At 46.1% G+C, this 17,360-nt stretch overlaps 9 protein-coding genes across 12 annotated transcripts; 3 read left to right on the top strand and 6 right to left on the bottom strand.

Annotated features, from left to right (window-relative positions):
- Positions 1–1,063: 1,063 nt before the first annotated feature.
- Positions 1,064–2,084, bottom strand: LOC131269256 (fatty acid hydroxylase domain-containing protein 2-like). The gene is made up of 3 exons (XM_058271605.1): positions 2,006–2,084; positions 1,298–1,928; positions 1,064–1,205 (listed from the first exon to the last, which is right to left on the bottom strand). Exons 1-3 carry the CDS (start codon positions 2,082–2,084, stop codon positions 1,064–1,066), a joined length of 852 nt encoding a protein of 283 aa, XP_058127588.1.
- Positions 2,085–3,851: 1,767 nt separating this feature from the next.
- On the top strand, positions 3,852–5,363 carry LOC131269558 (uncharacterized). 3 transcript variants are annotated; one of them, XM_058271987.1, is made up of 3 exons: positions 3,852–3,957; positions 4,341–4,971; positions 5,039–5,363. In XM_058271987.1, exons 2-3 carry the CDS (start codon positions 4,356–4,358, stop codon positions 5,353–5,355), a joined length of 933 nt encoding a protein of 310 aa, XP_058127970.1. In that variant the 5' UTR covers positions 3,852–3,957; positions 4,341–4,355; the 3' UTR covers positions 5,356–5,363. The 3 variants fall into 3 exon arrangements, with proteins under 3 accessions (XP_058127970.1, XP_058127971.1, XP_058127972.1); XM_058271988.1 differs by having other exon boundaries at positions 3,902–3,957; positions 4,328–4,971; XM_058271989.1 differs by lacking the exon at positions 3,852–3,957 and adding an exon at positions 4,145–4,242.
- A 136-nt stretch (positions 5,364–5,499) lies between these two features.
- Positions 5,500–6,374, bottom strand: LOC131269561 (glutathione S-transferase 1). Its single transcript, XM_058271992.1, has 2 exons — positions 6,240–6,374; positions 5,500–6,171 (listed from the first exon to the last, which is right to left on the bottom strand). The coding sequence occupies exons 1-2, from the start codon at positions 6,372–6,374 to the stop codon at positions 5,605–5,607; spliced, it is 702 nt and encodes a 233-aa protein (XP_058127975.1). The 3' UTR covers positions 5,500–5,604.
- An 893-nt stretch (positions 6,375–7,267) lies between these two features.
- Positions 7,268–8,306, top strand: LOC131269559 (protein YIPF5-like). Its single transcript, XM_058271990.1, has 2 exons — positions 7,268–7,338; positions 7,422–8,306. The coding sequence occupies exon 2, from the start codon at positions 7,434–7,436 to the stop codon at positions 8,199–8,201; it is 768 nt and encodes a 255-aa protein (XP_058127973.1). The 5' UTR covers positions 7,268–7,338; positions 7,422–7,433; the 3' UTR covers positions 8,202–8,306.
- Positions 8,261–9,674, bottom strand: LOC131269560 (transmembrane emp24 domain-containing protein 7). Its single transcript, XM_058271991.1, has 4 exons — positions 9,317–9,674; positions 9,007–9,117; positions 8,718–8,937; positions 8,261–8,649 (listed from the first exon to the last, which is right to left on the bottom strand). Exons 1-4 carry the CDS (start codon positions 9,500–9,502, stop codon positions 8,492–8,494), a joined length of 675 nt encoding a protein of 224 aa, XP_058127974.1. The 5' UTR covers positions 9,503–9,674; the 3' UTR covers positions 8,261–8,491.
- A 352-nt stretch (positions 9,675–10,026) lies between these two features.
- Positions 10,027–11,099, bottom strand: LOC131269131 (large ribosomal subunit protein bL9m). Its single transcript, XM_058271457.1, has 3 exons — positions 10,970–11,099; positions 10,564–10,890; positions 10,027–10,496 (listed from the first exon to the last, which is right to left on the bottom strand). Exons 1-3 carry the CDS (start codon positions 11,045–11,047, stop codon positions 10,122–10,124), a joined length of 780 nt encoding a protein of 259 aa, XP_058127440.1. The 5' UTR covers positions 11,048–11,099; the 3' UTR covers positions 10,027–10,121.
- Positions 11,100–11,263: 164 nt separating this feature from the next.
- LOC131268657 (trafficking protein particle complex subunit 1) lies at positions 11,264–12,031 on the top strand. The gene is made up of 3 exons (XM_058270895.1): positions 11,264–11,494; positions 11,559–11,768; positions 11,894–12,031. The coding sequence occupies exons 1-3, from the start codon at positions 11,396–11,398 to the stop codon at positions 12,020–12,022; spliced, it is 438 nt and encodes a 145-aa protein (XP_058126878.1). The 5' UTR covers positions 11,264–11,395; the 3' UTR covers positions 12,023–12,031.
- Positions 12,032–12,081: 50 nt separating this feature from the next.
- On the bottom strand, positions 12,082–14,226 carry LOC131268655 (lysosomal Pro-X carboxypeptidase). 2 transcript variants are annotated; one of them, XM_058270893.1, is made up of 4 exons: positions 14,128–14,226; positions 13,765–13,952; positions 12,576–13,628; positions 12,082–12,322 (listed from the first exon to the last, which is right to left on the bottom strand). In XM_058270893.1, the coding sequence occupies exons 2-4, from the start codon at positions 13,917–13,919 to the stop codon at positions 12,082–12,084; spliced, it is 1,449 nt and encodes a 482-aa protein (XP_058126876.1). In that variant the 5' UTR covers positions 13,920–13,952; positions 14,128–14,226. The 2 variants fall into 2 exon arrangements, with proteins under 2 accessions (XP_058126876.1, XP_058126877.1); XM_058270894.1 differs by having other exon boundaries at positions 14,039–14,132.
- A 1,631-nt stretch (positions 14,227–15,857) lies between these two features.
- LOC131269247 (uncharacterized) lies at positions 15,858–17,154 on the bottom strand. Its single transcript, XM_058271583.1, has 3 exons — positions 16,539–17,154; positions 16,114–16,354; positions 15,858–15,975 (listed from the first exon to the last, which is right to left on the bottom strand). The coding sequence occupies exons 1-3, from the start codon at positions 17,152–17,154 to the stop codon at positions 15,858–15,860; spliced, it is 975 nt and encodes a 324-aa protein (XP_058127566.1).
- Positions 17,155–17,360: the final 206 nt, after the last annotated feature.

Here is a 17,360-nt window from a genome sequence, read left to right as displayed (position 1 = left end):
CATTAAATTTGCTTGGTTAACTGTATTCTTATCATCGATGAAAATTTGTCTATTTTTTTTAATGCAAACGTTAGCGGTTACGCTAAGAAAGAAAAAACTAATTGTCAAATTGACGATGTGCGGTGTGATTAGTGTTAAACGAGATTGCGTTATAGAAAGCAAACTGTAGAGTGAGGCAAGAGTTGTTTGTCATTTGAATTCCTCAAAGTTCGAACCAAAAGTCTCCAGTTGTGAGCCTCACTGTGCCTCCGGGCAGCTGGGCGGAAACTTACACGCCCCTTTTGCGTTCGCACACCACCCCGTCCCACCCGCCCGGAGACGACGTTGGCCCCGGCGCAAACGTTTCCGTCCCATCCCGGACGTGCAGTGCTTACAGGTGACATTCAAAATTACCAATGTTAGCATTTCCGATAGATAAAGAAAAAAGAAAGGAAAGGAAATCGGTCAACATTACGGCAAGAGCGGACACCTTAACGATATCACCGGCCTAGTTTCGTTGCGCGCCAGCGTTGAATTTGATTTGAATTAAGGTGGCTTAACACGATTAGGGCGTATCAGGGTCCGGCGATAGCGGCGCGTTGAACTGCTCGCCGGTTACCTAACGAAGCCTGTCGGCGACACCAGAGGACGACACTTTACTGTTTTGACACAATAAAGATAACACCCTCTTTTCCGAATCAAAGTGTTTAGTTTGCGGGACACGGAAAACTGTCGTCGGACGTCGGCGCACCGAGAGAGTGGCTTTAAGTTTAACCTTTCCCCCCACATTCGGCGTGCGGTTTCTTGTAGAGAGATCGATAACGGCCGCGAGATAACGCGTGTGTGTGTGTGTTTTGGGGCCAAAATTACAGTGCAAACGTTTTCATTTTTTGTTTTTTTTTTCTAGAAAATCGAAATGTTACATTTATTGCCTTCCCGGAGGGGGGTCACTACTACGTCATATGTAATACTGAGTGCTAGCCTCATTGCACCTCCGGAGAAAAAAAAAGGGAACCGATTGGAGGCCAGGTGTGTCATGCTGCGCTGCTTACCCGAAACCACACGCGCACGAAGGAGGATGACGTCAGGTGTCCGGGTACATCTCCCGCGCCGACTTGAGGCTCCACAGGGTCCGGTGGCGCTGGTGTTGCTTCGACTTGCGGAACTTCCGGTCCGTCCCGTGCAGCCAGTCGAGGTAGCCGAACGTGCCGAAGCATTCGGTGAACCTGCGGGGAGGGAAGAAAGGAAAACCCGGCAAACTCTCGGTTGGTCTCTTTCACAGCGGAGTGAGGGGGGTTGCACTGAGCGGAGGACTTACTTGGCGTGGTGATAGTCGTGGTACTCCGAGCTCGGGAAAAACGGCAGATGGTAGCCGCAGTGGTCCCGTATCGTGTTGAAGATGACCAGCGGGAACCAGATGGCGGCGGTGAAGATGTGCGCCTTCATCAGCTGGATGCCGATCATCGGCGGTATCATGTTGCTGATGACGTGCTCGATCGGGTGGCAGTACATGGCGGTCCAGGCGAACGGGGCCGTCCACTCGTGGTGCTTCTTGTGGATGTACCGGTACAGCGGCTTGAGGTGCAGCAACCGGTGCACGTAGTAGAACCCGATTTCGGCGAACACCACGCACACCACCAGATCGCGCAGGATCGTCTCGAGCGACGGCAGGATGCGCACGTTCGGCACGGCGCCTTTGATTGTTGCGTGGTAGCCGACGTACGTCAGCGGGATCCCGATCACGGTTTGATTGAACAGGATGGTGCCCATCACGCGCCTCAGCCCGTCCCATGCGACCGGCTCGTTCGTGCCGGGCTGCGTTTTGTAGCGGCGCAGAAACGCCGGCCGATTGGTGAGATCCATCAGCACGAACAGACCGCCGACGAGCCAGAAGAACGCATGCACATAGGCGGTCAAGGCCCAGATATAGAGGAACGCCGGATCGTCACCTGTGCAATATAAACGCAAGATTTATAGACGCGATGACTGCGTTGGCCACTCGTTTGAACTTTTCAACGAACCGTACCGATTGCATCCAGCAGGGAGTTCCATCTCTCCTGCACGGTTGACCCAACGAGCGCACGGGTTCGGAGAATTGCGTCCATCACCAACACCGAGTCGAAACGCCGTGGTCCGCAGTCTCCGCGAAACTAGCGGGATCCCGCCGGCGGGCGGCAATTTTTGACCCGCGCGTTGCCTTTTTCGGCGGCTTCGTTGCCGAGTTTCGGATAAAAGAACATTACACGCCGAAATAAACAGCACGCACGACCGCCCGCCCGGCCCGTCCGCCCTCCGTCGGGGGGGGGCTTTACGATAAGATAACGGAGGTTAGATTTATCTATATTTCGATCCCGAGTATGATTTAGGCGCTCTGCTTGCCCCGGGGTTGCCCTAAGCCGACTGGGCGACTGGTCCCTTCACGTGTGTTTCCCTCCCATTTGCCGCCCGGTGGTGTGTCGGCTTGCGCAATCGGTTCGGAAATCATGTTCTAGAAAATCTATTGCATTTGCGTTCCTAACGAATATTACGATAAAATAAGTGATTACAATAGATAAACGATATCGTGCAGGGATTAGCAGAGGAGTGTGCTTCGGATTTCATTAACAGTTTGGAATTTAAACATCTCTCACCGATTCTCGCCAATGCCCTGAGCCGTGTGAATTCCTAAACCTCGCTCGATAAATACTTGTACATGTTTTTTGTGCTTTGTATGTTCAATCCTAATTATCTAGGGATTTAAGCTAATTGGATTGCTAAATTGCAATGAACACGATTAACAATTTACTCGTAGGTTAGTACGATGTCTTGGTTGTACATTTGACCGCCTGCGACTAGAAATGGAAAGCGAATATATTTTTTAACTTTTTCGGTAATACTAAATAACCAGCACAAAATCATAAATTATTCATTATTTGAATTCATGAACATTGCTGGATGATGGTGGCTTAAAAACACACACGAGCTGCGAAATGTATTTTCAGGAAATTTTAACTGAAATAGTAAACACAAGGCAAGTGGACATCGCCGTTTTCCATTTAAAGTTATCTGCAAATTCCTACTGTTGACGGAGGTCCCTCGGACCTTTTAGATAATCCTTTATCGGCGATGGCAGATGCTGACTCACGACACAATGCATTTTGTTTTCTTTAAAACGGGTATGTCGCTTAGTCATGCGTATGAAATTGGAGTACGTGCCTACGCTCTACGCAATAGGCGGTTTTCTTTCTGGTAAAGGTGTTAATGTGCCACGTTTGAATGTGTTTATACAAACTCAAGGATTAGAAAGCTCCCTTGTCATTTTTGGTTTCGTTTCGTTTTAATAAGTAGTGCATCATATGATTCACTGTAAGAGGTTGAACATAAATCATTTTTGAGTTTTGGATGTAAAGTATTTACAACCTTGAGTTGATTACAGCCGCTTTTTGAAAATTACCGATCAATTTCCCGCTTCACAACGGTTTGAAGCATCTAAAAAAATTGAACATATCATATAATGATGAAAGTTTATTTGCTTAGCCAGATGCGTTACTGTTGATCTTTGATTAAATAGCATCATGGACTTGAAATAATTTTTAATTATTGTATTTTAACTAAAAACAATGGTAATCTATAATGCCCCCTCAAACCCTACATGCCATTAGTTCATTTTCAGATCGGAAAGGGAACTAACGGCAAAAAGGTGCATTTAGAAATGCATCTCCTGATTTAAAAAAAATTAAAAAATATTAAAATTATTGTTTCAACCGTTGCCACTTCGAGTTGCACTTCGAGTTGCATACAAAAAAGGAAACGTTTGAAAGGTTGTGGTTGAAGTGCAATGGATTAGATCATTTCCAAAATGCGTCTCCATCAACTGTCAAAATCATCTGTGAAGTGCAGTAGCGATGGTCAATTGTGTTTTTAACTGATTCGCTACACAAAACACGGTCAATTTTTAAGTTTAGCAAATATTTGCACAAAACTACAGAAAGTGACAAGGTAATTGAATAATTATGCAAGACCGTGATATCGTTAGATATCATATATTTCCCTTTTTACCAGCATCAGTGGAACGAATCTCATAAACGTATCTGCCCTCCTCTAGGGTGTAGTATTTCCCAAACGCTCGCGTTAGCAGTTTAGGTTTCACAGTGTAGTAGCTAGAGGCATAATAGAACTATTTCTTATTGTGTGTGGTCCAGTTTCTGGTTTGGTTTAATCTTTCAATCACTACAAGGTTCCAAAGAAAAGAGCCTTCCAAATTCTGCCCAAAATAGGATAGTTGTGAGTGATGAAATCAACATCAAGTGTGCACAATCATTTTGGTCACATGAGTTGTCGTGTCTGATTTTTTTTTCCTCTAACATAGTTCGGTCTTTCAGCCTCCTTCTACGAACATGGACAAACTACCGATTCGGGACCCGACGATCAACCTTGTGCCGACTAGTGAATTACGAAAATTCATCGGCTCCTTAAAACTAACCCCATCAACACCGGATAACATTAGGAAAATTCATACGGCGTTCAACACCAGCAAGGGCAAAAAGGAATCCAAGCCAGCGAGCCGAAAGGATGACGCTACCAATGACCTACCGGCCGTGGTGGGTTTTACCGAGAAAGAGCTTGCTTTTATAAAACAACATGTCACAGACAGCGCGAGTGCACGGGACGGGTTGGAACACGCAAATTACACACTGCAGCACTCCAAGAATGGGACCGATCCCCGCCCGAAAGGGGCCACTGGGAATGTGCTGAAAGTTGACGACATAAAATGGCTTTACGCTGCGTTGAAACAGATGCGACAGTCCGATCCAGCTACACCGTACTTACATACATTGCTGAGCGGATGCCAGATGGAGCTTCCGATAAATCCCATACAAGAGCGAAACCCTGTACTAGAGGCACGATGTCAGCGTCTCAGAAAGGAGCAGGAGGATCGCGAATACCATAGAATGACAAAGAATGTCGATAGCGTTCGGAAACATATGCCGGAAGAGACGATAGCTTATCAGAGTAATATAATTTTTTTAGCGTAGAAATGAATCACATCCCATTGACAACGTGTTTTCTTCTATTACAGTGAAACAAATCAACAGGCACCTGATTGCTGTAGCCCAATTCGTCTTCTCCGTAGCAGCTGGATTCGCGTTCGGGTTCATCGGCATTGAATTGATCATTGGTCAGCTTGATTTCGGCTTCCGACTACTGCTAGGCATAATCATCGCGCTGATAATTGCTTTGGCGGAGATTTATTTTCTGGCGAAAAAACTTAATGAGGAATACGAGCTACCGCCACCGCCAGCCATGTACTCTAAAGAAGCTCCGTCCGGCGTTGCAAAACCCATACCCGGCAGTGGCATGCCCAAAGGTCCCAAAGGGAAAGAGCACAGCGAGTAAAGCCATTCCGCTTTGTCGTGCCAGGCAACGGTTTATACGGCCAACAGTCCGATCAGTATCATCGCTTGCGGCATCACATTTGTGTCTGGCACCCCCAGCATGTACAGTGAGCATATCCTGTTAACAAAAAATCACCTGTTGCAATAACGGAGCGGCTAATAAACACCTAGCGTAGTATTTTATTTCATCAAAAATATTTATTTCGAAATGCATTAGAGTGGCAACCACTGAAACATTGATGAAGTTTTCTTACTTCGATGCGACCTTGCGGATCGGATGAATCGGGTGGACCATTCCGGTAAGATCCGGTGGGTTCTTCTCGAACTCAGCGATTTCTTCCATTCCCTTGGCAGCGATGGCCCATAGCTTCGGGTAAGCGGTCTTAAAACCGCTATACCATTTGAAAACGGTCGGATATTTTCCGCTGACATCAAACTCGATCGCTTCCAGACACATGACCGAGGCAACAAGTGGAAAGTCGGCGATTGTAACCGAATCTCCCGCCACATACGTCGAACCGGATTTCTTCAGGTACGTCTCAAATGCCTCCAGGGCAAGGTTTAGCTTTTTCAATCCAATGTCAGTGCGCTGGTAGTCGAAGAAAATGGGAGCCATTACGTAGGCGGATATTTGAGGGTAGAAAAAGCTTAGGTTGAAGCAAAGACGATGGTTGACGAGTGCACGCTGCTTAGGATCCTTCGGATACAGCTCGTTGTCCGGTGCGTACTTGTCGCACAAGTACTGCAGGATGGCGTTACTTTCACTCAGGAAAAAACCATCGTCGTCCAGGACAGGGATTTCCTTCTGCGGGTTCATCTACAACCAACCAACCGAAGCTCATAAGTAAAACTAATTAAAAAAACTGCTGGCCACACTCTAATCACCTTGGCATAATCTTCCGTTAGATGTTCGGCCTTGCCGTAATCCACACTAACAAGCTCATACGGGATGCTGAGCGCTTCCAGGGCCATACGAACGGACAAAGATGGTGGTCCATCGGAAACGGCGTACAGCTTCATTTAGATGCAGTTTTTAATCCGGAATGCGGTCACACGAAACAAGTACTTCAGCCGCCGTTGGTTAACTAGATTGTGGAGCACTCGGGCGCGTGTATTAATAATGCCTAGCCGCTGCAAACGCTAAAAACCGGTTTAAAAAGTACACTCTCCCTCGCTGCGACCCGGCATAAGATTTTCAGAAAGTATCCGAGAATGATTTAGAAGCCGGTTGCCAAAATTGTCATTGTAGTTGTAACCTCAAGCTCTCGCTTTGTTGCAGTTTGTGTTCAATGTTACACAGAAAATATGATGTAGGAGTGCATAACCACTGTTTTAATTTATGCACAATGCATTCCGATTGTTTGATGCAAGGCTTTTATGTGCGGAGTTAACTAGAATGGTTTTTACTAATTTTAATATAACAACGAACCCATTTCATTTAGGGTTTCCTTTCATTTTTCTGCAATCTGAATAACGGCGAAGCACGCCTGCGTACTATGTAGTTTTGTACGTATGTAGCAAGTAGTAAAGTAAAAATCCAATTAATAATCTCAAAAACCTTTACGAACCTATCTATACCACAAATGAATTGTTTTCATTGTAAGTTGATAGCATAAAAAATTAAATTAAATCCGGACGTTACAGTTCATAGCATAAAAAATTAAATTAAAGAAAATATCCTCGTGAAAAGAATATTTCCTAGCATTTTTTTTTTTCAAATGAAACATAGGTGGTAAAAGCTTAGAATATTTTTATGTTTCATCAGAATTTGGAAAACGTTGTGAATCAAGAAAGAATACGATATTTTGGGCGTAAATTCTGAGCAAAATTTAACAAGCACAAACAGCTTTGCATTGTTGACAACTCACACATCAATGGAACGAGAGATGAATCAATCGGATGTTGCTCAGAACGGCTAGCATAATTTTCTCGTAGGAGCTCGCATCGAGCGCCACTGCGGGAAGGAAAGTTAATGTTGTTCAACGTATGAAGTGTTTTAGTTTAAAGCAGTTACGTGTTCGAGTTTCAACAAACCAAAATGTTATAGTTTACTGTGTACTTATCTAGTTGTAGGACATTATGGATGCCCCATCCGACGAAAAGGTTGACGATGGCTTTCCGAAATCAACTTTCGAAGGCAGCAACTCGAGCAGTACGTACACGCCCATACGCCCGCACTCCCGGACAGAGCATCCGGAGCCAGTGACATGCCAACTTCCATCAAAGTTGTTGCCGGGACCGTCCCCAATCAATGGCGACCCGCATGTCAACAGCAATAAAATAATAAGCGACGTCACCGAATCCGACGAACCCCCGCTGCTGGAGGAGCTTGGAATCGATCCCAAACAAATTCTGGAAAACTCGTTGGCCTTTCTGAACCTGCTCCAGCCGCCGGACGCGCTTATTGACACCACAGCGTTTCTATTCCAAGAGCCGGATCTGGCGGGACCCATCTCGTTCTGCTTAACACTAGCCGCCAGTTTGTCCATCTCGAAAAGCAAAACCCAGTTCGGGTATATCTACGGGCTGTCGATGATTTCGGTTTCGGTTATGTTCTGTTTCATTTGGCTGATGTGCAATTCGCTCGAGACACACGTGACGGTAACGGCCGTAGCAAGCGTGCTGGGCTACAGCATGCTGCCGATCGTCGCGCTGTCCATGCTGAACATATTCGTTACACTGAATAATTTCTACGGAGTGGTTTTGGCCGGTGCGGCGATGTATCTTGCAACCAACAGCTCTAGCAGAATGTTTTGCCTCATGACGGCCGATCCACACCAACGATATCTTATAGCATATCCATGTGCACTGATGTATGCATTATTTTCGATGTTAGTTTTTTTCTAAGCAATACGTCCGAGTCTTCGTGCAAAATTCTCAGCAATAATGTGTAAATTAATTATGTATTCATTTGGTGTGTATTTTATTAAATTATCTATCCACGTACATCAAGATCAATGCGTTCTTCCTTTGTTTTACACTTCGCTGTATCTCCTAGGAAAACTATCTGCGGCATGTTCGCTTGAAAACTAAAACAGTAGAGACACCGGATCACGAGCACAAAGGACATCGTTCCCGTATTTCTTAAAAGGCTTCTTATAGATTGTGTCAATTTTGTGATGACGACGACAAGTTTATTACTTCATAAGAGGATAATTCATTTGGCTTGGTTTCTTTTCGGAAAAGAAGTTTCGCAACACAAGCACCTGTCCGATGGCAATTAGGAGGATAGCTGCCGTTTCAGTCAATGACCACCACAACACTCTCTCGTTCAAATCTTCAGCGCGTTTCCGACCTACGGAATACATATTACATTAATGGTTAGCATTGATGAACGGTAAGCGGTAGAAGCCAAAACCTTACCCTGAGCCTCACGCAGCCGATGGTGTGTTTGATAGTCAAGAATGGCGTTGAGGCCTTTATGAATTTCCTGGGCGGATGACTCCAACTGTGTAAGCACAGTCGCGTGTTCTTCCAAGCCCGGTAGGGGCTGCTCATCGCCTACTTGAAAGTCCATGTAGACAATTTTGTGAGAAAACGTGGAAAACTCGTTGCTGAAGCATGCCGTGTAGATGCCGGTTGCCTGCATAGAAAGAATGAAATCTTTTATTTGACGAATGTACTTCTTTTTGATTCATATCCGTCAACGTACCGCAGCGACAAAGTTATACGAATCGAACTGTGTTTGCTTTTGCCGGTAGATCACTTCGCCTGTTGGGCTTTCCAAAGTAAGGTCGACGTCATATCGTCCTCCGCTAACGACCTGCGAAGGAAATAAGGATTCTGTGAGTTGTGGCAGATTACAATTGTGGCAATTGATCAGCTCCTGTAAGCTGAATGGTAGAGGAATGTTGAACACTTTCTCGGTGACACTCATCGTATGATTTTATTTGCCCCTTCCGGCAGCAACTGCATAACCGCAACAGATTACTTTTCACACGTAGCCGAGTGCTGTCATTTACCTGAAACTCTAGCGTCGCCGACTGGTTCTTCAGTATTTCTTCGTAGAAGCATTCCCGTGCATTATCTGGCAATTCGAAGGTTAACTCTACGCTATTTACCAATGAAACCGTATGGCTGAGCGCTAAGAACAAAATCAGACCGAAACCGCTACCTTTCGGTTGATATAGGCTAGGTTTTTTGGACATGATGCTTTATCTTACTGTTTGCTGTTCGAGCTTGATTGGAGCACGTACGCTCTGAAAATAACTCTAAGATACTTTAGCAAACTACTTCACATAACACAGTTGGAACGAAAATGCTTAACTAAGACTATTCTTTCGTTTCTGTTTGCTATTCTGACGGTGTATTCGGGTTTGTCGAAATGCCAACTCTTTTGACGTTTTTCGAATAGCAATGACGTGTGAATCCCGATCAAGCAGAGGGTGTGTTTATACCTATACTGTTTGAAACTGTTGTGATTCTCAACAAATGCTAATTTAAATTTACAAAAATCTTGGAAATTTACGTGTCTGAAACGGCCATACTTTCACTGGTTACTAAAATAGCTACCAATGAGTCTAATTATCACCTCTTTTTACGAACCATCAATCCAGTTTTCTATTAGAATGAGCATTACCCATTTAGAAATATTTATTTTATGTTGGTAAGCTGATGCACATTACGATTTGGATTATTGAACTTTCTACTAAGTGAAAGATAAAGCGAAAACTTCACTGGTTGACTATGAATCCTACTGAAGGTAATATTTATTCTAGAATTTTACACAAGACCGAGAATAAAATGCAATACCGTTGCACCCTTCATTTACTTTTCCACATTTTTCAGGTTATCTTCAGGCTGCGCAGGAGTACTGTTATTGCCAAACAGTGGCTCAGAATCCAGTTTCCAATGTTCAAAGACATAGGGTAGACGATCGCTAGGTTCTGTGCTCCAGTGATGTATCCGGCAGCGCACGCGAGCCTTCTCCAAATTGTTGATCGTGATTGTGCAGTAGAATTCCTTGTTTTGCTTTAAAAGGTCTGGTCCTGTGATAGGCGTTTCCGGTAAAGCGATTGCGTGCTCCGGAACGTAATATCCAGCCTTCCGAAGAGAAGCTTTAATATGCCACGGTTCAATTTTCCACGGATGATCCTTGTTCATGACGACAGCCAGAATCAAGCTTTCTAGTTTGTTCACAGTCTAAAAAAGCAATAAAATATTAGAAACATTTCTGTATCATGTGTTTAACAAAAACCAATATCCATACCCTCTGGGCGTAGGCCGAACTGTGCACTTCTTTTTCCTTTTCATCCTTCACGGTAGCATACTTCGCTACACTTTCTGGTGTTTTGTACACTGCCAGACCGGGCAGCAGCAGTTTGTTGTAGGCAATGTTTGGCTTCAGTGATACTACATCCCCTTTCGATCCAACGCCCTCGACGAACGTAGTCAGTACAACCTCTAGGTTCGGTTTCTTCGTTATCGTCGTGTCCTCGACCAAGTCGTACACGTAGTGTCTGCCACGTAGTTTTCCCGGTTTTTGGTTTTTCTTGTACAGGTTCGGTGGAAAGCGACGCTTAAGCACGAAGGTGTTCTGCGGTCAGGTAGAGAAGGTTAGTGGAGTGTTGTTTCGTAATCATGGAAATACATTTCCAATCAGTTCGGTAACTTACTCGTGTCGATTGGAGAAGACATGATCGGACGGGACAGAGAGATGATGCCGCTAAACCCTTCACAATGTTCACCAACATTTTGCGGAGAATTCGCTGTTTCTTATGCGAAGATGTTTGCACGCGGTCAATGTTTACATTTTCTTCACATAATCATGCTTTCATTGGAAGGCAGCATACCAAGGTTGTTGTAGCATAGCTATATTTTTATTCCCGGTTATGCCAGCGGTACAATGCGAACGCATTGGAAAAGAATGTCATACAAAAGAAAGTTTAAAAAGATAACAAAACAAAACGAAACAGATTAGTTTGGAAAGATTGCTTGATTTACACTCCAATATAGTCAGAAACGTGCGTTTCTTTTTTGGTTTACCATTACAGTGGTCAGATCACTCCGTTTTATAAAAGTTTATTTCATCTTACGAAGCTATGACGATCTATAACCTATATATTTTTGATAAGCTTGGAACTTTGCTCTACTACGGTGAATGGAATCGGCTGAAACAATCTGGAATCACGAAAGATGAGGTAAATACCACGTTCGGTCGATAGTTTGTAGGAGAACTGCCTAAAAACATGTTTATCCTTGCAGGAAGCCAAGCTGATGTACGGGATGCTATTTTCTATCAAATCGTTCGTTAGTAAAATATCCCCCGTCGAGCCAAAGGAAGGGTTCCGATACTACAAAACAAACAAATATGCCCTGCACTACTTGGAGGTTCCGTCGGGGTTGAAGTTGGTCCTCAACACAGACAACTCATCCAGTGGAATTAGGGAGTTTCTTCAAAATATATACACCAAGGTGAGTGAGCTCGGAAAACTTACATACAACCGGTATGATGTAAGGAACGAATTTTATTTGCATTCTGTGATATCAAAATTATTGTTAAATTTAAACTTCCTTATGCACCGTCTTATTGTAACTAGATATGGGTAGAGTATGTCGTCCGGAACCCGCTTTGGACGATCGGAACACCCATCTCGTCTGATCTGTTTAAGGTTAAGCTGGATGAGTTCGTGAAGCAGTCGCCACTTTACGGCTCGAAGATCATCTAAACTCCCTGCAAGCCTAGAAGCCCAGTAGAAACAGCCGATCGTCGATGGCCCGCGTGGATTTAGTAAACCTTCTTCTGCTTCCGGTACTCATCGATCCATTCACGTATGCTTTGGGTGTGCGTGGCACGAGCGCGAACAACCGTTTCCGGGTCGTTCGGATTGGAGGCACGCAGATCGATGTGATGAGCCCCTTCGGGAATGAGAACGATTTTTATCTTTGCGTTGGTCGATCGCAACACACCACCACCGGACCATGGATCCAGCAGTCCATTACTGAAGACGATGTTCGTGATGCTGCTTCTACGATTGCAGGTAAGAAATAGGCGTGTTAAGGGTATCGATTTGTTCCATGGTCGTAATTCTGATATAGTTTGTAATTTCTCCCATATTTCAAGAATAGAACAGAACAATGTAATGAAATGTAATGTAATTAGATCATGAGGTGAATATTTGCTTTGAGGAAGTGAAAGCGAGCGATATTGAGATACGTTAGGTACATCGTTTAACGAATAAATCAAATAATTTAAAAAAACGATATGCGGTATTAACTTACTCGAGAAATTCACCACCGTAGTTCACAAGTGCGCTGTGTGGCCGTGGATGGACGCCATACTTCTTGAAGCACTTGTCTGAATATTCTTGCAGGTTCCAGGCTTTTGCAGGAAACATATCGTGAACACCGTCCGTGCACATGGGCATTATCATTTCCGTGCATGCCTGGAAGTCCCAGCCGAGATCGCCAATGCCACTGCCGTCGTAGGACGAGTTGATGTTCAGGCATTTGGCCTTGCCATCAAAGTTCGAGTAGATGGTTAGTGCAGATTCGAGATGATCGAGCAACTCGACACCGGTGTAGTTTTGAGCCAGCCGACCACAGAACTCCCGCACCGGATAGGCCGGCACGGGTGCGAGAAAGTTTGACTCGTACGGGTAGTTGATCATTGCCAGGTTACCGTACACGTCGGTGAGGTAGTCGAAGAAGGTTTCCGTCACGTCCGTCGCTTTCGTGAGGTTGGTGCAGAAGTGAAACTTTTCGTTCAGCACGCGCAATCCGTCCGCGCTGGTCGAGTAATTCTGCAGCACCGTCCACGAGTGGCGTATGTTGGTGGTGCACTCGGGCGTGTAGGCCGTATGATACACCGAGGTCAAGATCTGGTTGAAAATACCGCACGGCGTGACATCCTGAAACTGGCGCACCGGGGCCGACGCGGCAATCGCACCGGCGACCAGATGCGGATACTTGATGCGGAACCACGCAGCCAGCATACCACCGTACGAGCCGCCGAACGCGATTACCGGCCGTGCCCGGTTCGTGCCATTGCCGGCGTTTAGCGTGCGTAGGAGCAGCGCGTAATCGGCCAGCGCCTGCTCGGAAGTGAGGTAGCCAAGGTTCTTCGGTGACTCATACGACTGGTTGCCGAAGGGAAGGGAGTGACCATAGTACCGATGTTCGGCGAACAGCAGCGTCGCCCGGAACTTGGGTGCCAGCTCCCACATGAAACCGGTGTTCTGGGCAAACAGTTCGATGTCTCCCTCATTGCCGGCGTAGAACAGGATCGGACTGTCGGGGCCAGTGCCTTGGGCGAACGTGTCGTTGATGAGATAGCTGTGCGAAAAGCAAAACGCGAGCCACGGTTAGACTCTCGTACGACACGAAATGTTCTTCGTTGTGCTATTACTTCACCCTAATTCAATTAAAAATAGCATCCAGTGCTGACAGGCGACTTTGTGAACATACGTACCGCAGCTTGAACGTTGCATCGCTGGTGAAGGAAAAATGGTCGACCGGAACGTCGATTGTTTTGATTTCATAGGTGTAGTTGCCCCCACCGTATGCTCCGGTAAAATACCCTGATAGCTGAGCGATGATAACAGCTAGCCACACCGCAGGATCCATCTTCAAAAGGGCTTACGATGCCGTTCGCTGAAACTGAAATAATGGAAAAATGCGATATGGTCAATTGTCGCTACCCAGCTCGGCGTTTGTTTACTCCGAATATTTATGGGAAAACGAACAGAGCGGCTTGGAGTTTTCGTCGTTTGCCACGAACAACTAAAATAAGGAGATGCGCTAATGGAATGCAACCTAGTGAGTAATTGTTTACCGTTTTCACACAGGATCAAGATGACAACTGAACCGATAAGCACCGATCGACGGAAACGAATGCTGCGTTCTGTACGTAGCGCACGGCCTCAGTCAGCCGCCCATCGAGGCAGAATCCATTAATTGAGGACGCGCGATCTTTTGCGTCCGAGCGATAAGCACATAGGTGTGAGTGTGTTCGGGGTGCCACTTCGGGCAAATAATCTCTGTGATCCTCGTTTTCACAAAACCCCCGCTAATATTTAGAAACTTTGATAGGTTTAAAAAATTTAAAAATAATACATACAAACGCTCTCAACAAGAGAAGTATTTTTGCGGGTACGAGAGTTTAGTTTTTGTCAAACTATTTAACTTCATTTAAAAAATTTAATTAACCACAATTCTGTATAAAGCTTGCATGATATCACGATGATCGTCCACATATTTTACATAATAAAATGATTTAAATTAGTACTTATAAAATAAATAAAAATTGAATGTGATATTATAACAAACAGAACTTCAAACAAACAATTCGAAATTTATTTAACAAATTTCTGAATAAAGCCCGCATGATGTCACGATGATCGTACACATATTTCCCATATAAAAATTACACAAGTTAGTAGAAAATTAATCAAAATAGAATGTGATATCATCAAAAACAGAGTTTCAAACTTTTTTGTGTCATCACCCAAGTGCAACTGGTGCGATTCGAAATATTTCTCATGCAAAGGTGATATCCTTTCGGTGATATTCGGATGTGATAAACGTTGCTTCCAGAGTAGTCAGCGCCGATGGCACAAGCATCCTTTCCTAGGTTGTCCAATAGTCGCTAGTAGTTTATTGTCATATGGTTGATGGGGCGATGCTTTTCACAATCTTCCAAACATTATTTAAAAAACAAAAATTAAAAAAAAAGATGTTTGCAATCTCATTATGGTCAGATATTTAAAGTACGTGTGCCATGATAAATGAGTAAGCTAAACAGAACTGCAGGCGATATGCGATGCTCGATGCGGCATTGCTTAGTCTAGGAGGTTGCAATGATGCACTGTTGATACAATATCGTAAGTGGTTGATGCTGTTTGTGAAGAACTGTTTAATGATAGTTAGAAAAGTAGAGAAAGTAGAAAGTGAAAAAAAGTTCTCCTCCAAGGGAAGAAAATAGGAAAGGGAAAGAAAGATGAAACGCTAAGAAGATAGGAAAAATGTTTAGGAAAGTTAGAGTATAGGCAAGGAAAAAAACATGAGAAAAGAAGGAAAGAGTTGACAGTTTCGCTTCGATGAGAGCACTACTTAAAAGAAAAGATTAAATATCCAAACGGCTGACAACCTTTCAACCAGACCGAGAGTTCCGTCCTCGCGTCGCGCCAGTTCAGTAAACAGCATCTCAGCACCCAAACTTTGCCCGAATACTCGCTCGCCCTGATCTTTTCTGCGCCAAGTCTAGTCACGCGTAACGGCCGGTTCCGTTACGATCGGTTGCGGCGAGAAGATTGCGGCGGTGTGTCATATTTGGAAGTTGGTCGATGCCGGAGTTGTTGTTTTTTTTTGCCTAGTTCCGCGTGGTTACGATTAAGCGGCGGTTTTGCGGATGATCGATTCCGGCGTTGGCGAGGTCCGTTGGTTTGCTGCGTGCGCGCAAAGCCATGACGAGTGGCGGTGAGTGGAGCGGTTGGTTCCGCGGGGGTGGGTGGGGGTGGGGTGGTAGTGGTAGTGGCTAAATTGATGCTGGATCCTAGTATGGGTTTATGGGCGCGGTTTAATCGTTTTTGATGCCGGGGGCGGAATTTTGCTAAAGCCGGCTGCGTCGAACACCGGAAGCAGCTCGCGCACACGCCCAGGAATGCTGCCATCGATCATGCGCCTAATGAAAAATGGTAAAAAGAGGGTTACTAGCGGTTGCGGAGTTCAATCTGGAGCTCCGTCAGTTTTGGAAGCCCTCAGATAATATGTCCGAGGGTTCGACGTAGGGCTGGGAGAAAAGATCCTGCCCCGTACTTACGTTCCTCGTTTGGTAGCTATCTTAGCGGCGTGCGGCGGCAGCTGGGCCTCGGTGGGGAAGAAAGTGGCCCCGTAGAAGTCCAGCCCGTTCTGCAGTAGGTGGTTGTACTCATCGAGTGAGGCGAGTGTGATGCGAATCGGTGGCGGTGGCGATTCTTTCTGCAGCGCCACGTCCTGCTCGTCGATCGGCTTGGCGGTGGGCAGCTTCGGCACCTGCGGCTTCGGCTGCGGCGTGCCTGCTCCTGAGCCCGCGCCGAAAACAGAATGGACCGGATGTGAGGAAGAGAGTAACGGAACAGGTAGATTCGACAGAAGACAATCAGAGTCAGTGAGACAGAGCAGATATAGCGGAAGAAAGAAAGAGAAAGAGAGAGAGAGAGAGACAGAGAGACCGAATCAGTCGGGCGCGTGCTCGCGGACACTTACCAGCCGCGTGCAGCTGTCCGGGATCCGGCTGAACCGCGGGCTTCTGGTAGTGCACGACCAACCGGACGACCTCGACGACCGAGTTGAAGCGGTACAGCGAGTGCCGGATGTCCTCCTCGGGCAGGTCCTCCGGTACGTCGAATACGTACAGCATGAATGTCTTCTGCGGTCGGCAGGGGATGGCGATCTTTTTGTAGAACCGGGCGCCGGTCACCTTATGGAAGCCCTTCTTGAAGACCGCCTGGTAGTCCTCCGGGTTGGAGAACTTGAACAGGATGCCGGTGGCGGTCTTGGTCAGGCTGAAGCACCCCTTGAAGTTCATCTTCTCGCAGATCAGCGCCGCCCGGTCCATCGACAGCTCGTGCGACGGCGTCAGCAGAAAGGCGCCCTTGGCGAGGAAGTTCTCGCTGTCCGACACCTCCGAGTCGTCGTCGTCGCTGGCGTTCACGTTGCGGCTGGCCGCGCGCTTGTCGTTCCACAGGACGTCGGACATTTTGGGGCTACCGACCGACTGCTTGCCGCCGGACGACATCAGATTGCTCGAGCTGCGCTGGCGCCGGTACTCCGACAGGTTCTTCTCCTGCTCCACGTCCGACGCATTACCGATGTACGACATTGCCGGCGACCGCTTTAAAGGCGCACAGAACTACTGACACTCACTGGAACTCCACACACAGTCTGGAACTCCACAAAGCACTATCAGCAGCAGCAGTTGGTCCTCGAGTCCACCGATCACAAACAGTAACGAACAACACCGAAACACCCGCGATCCAGCAGCCGTCCGATTTCGACACTTTCTAGAACCTCCAAAGGTTCACCCGG

This window comes from Anopheles coustani, chromosome X, assembly GCF_943734705.1.
Source record: "Anopheles coustani chromosome X, idAnoCousDA_361_x.2, whole genome shotgun sequence".
Taxonomy (NCBI): Eukaryota; Metazoa; Arthropoda; class Insecta; order Diptera; family Culicidae; genus Anopheles; species Anopheles coustani.
The sequence above is the reverse complement of the archived record's forward strand: the minus strand, read 5'-3'. Positions and strand labels throughout refer to the sequence as shown.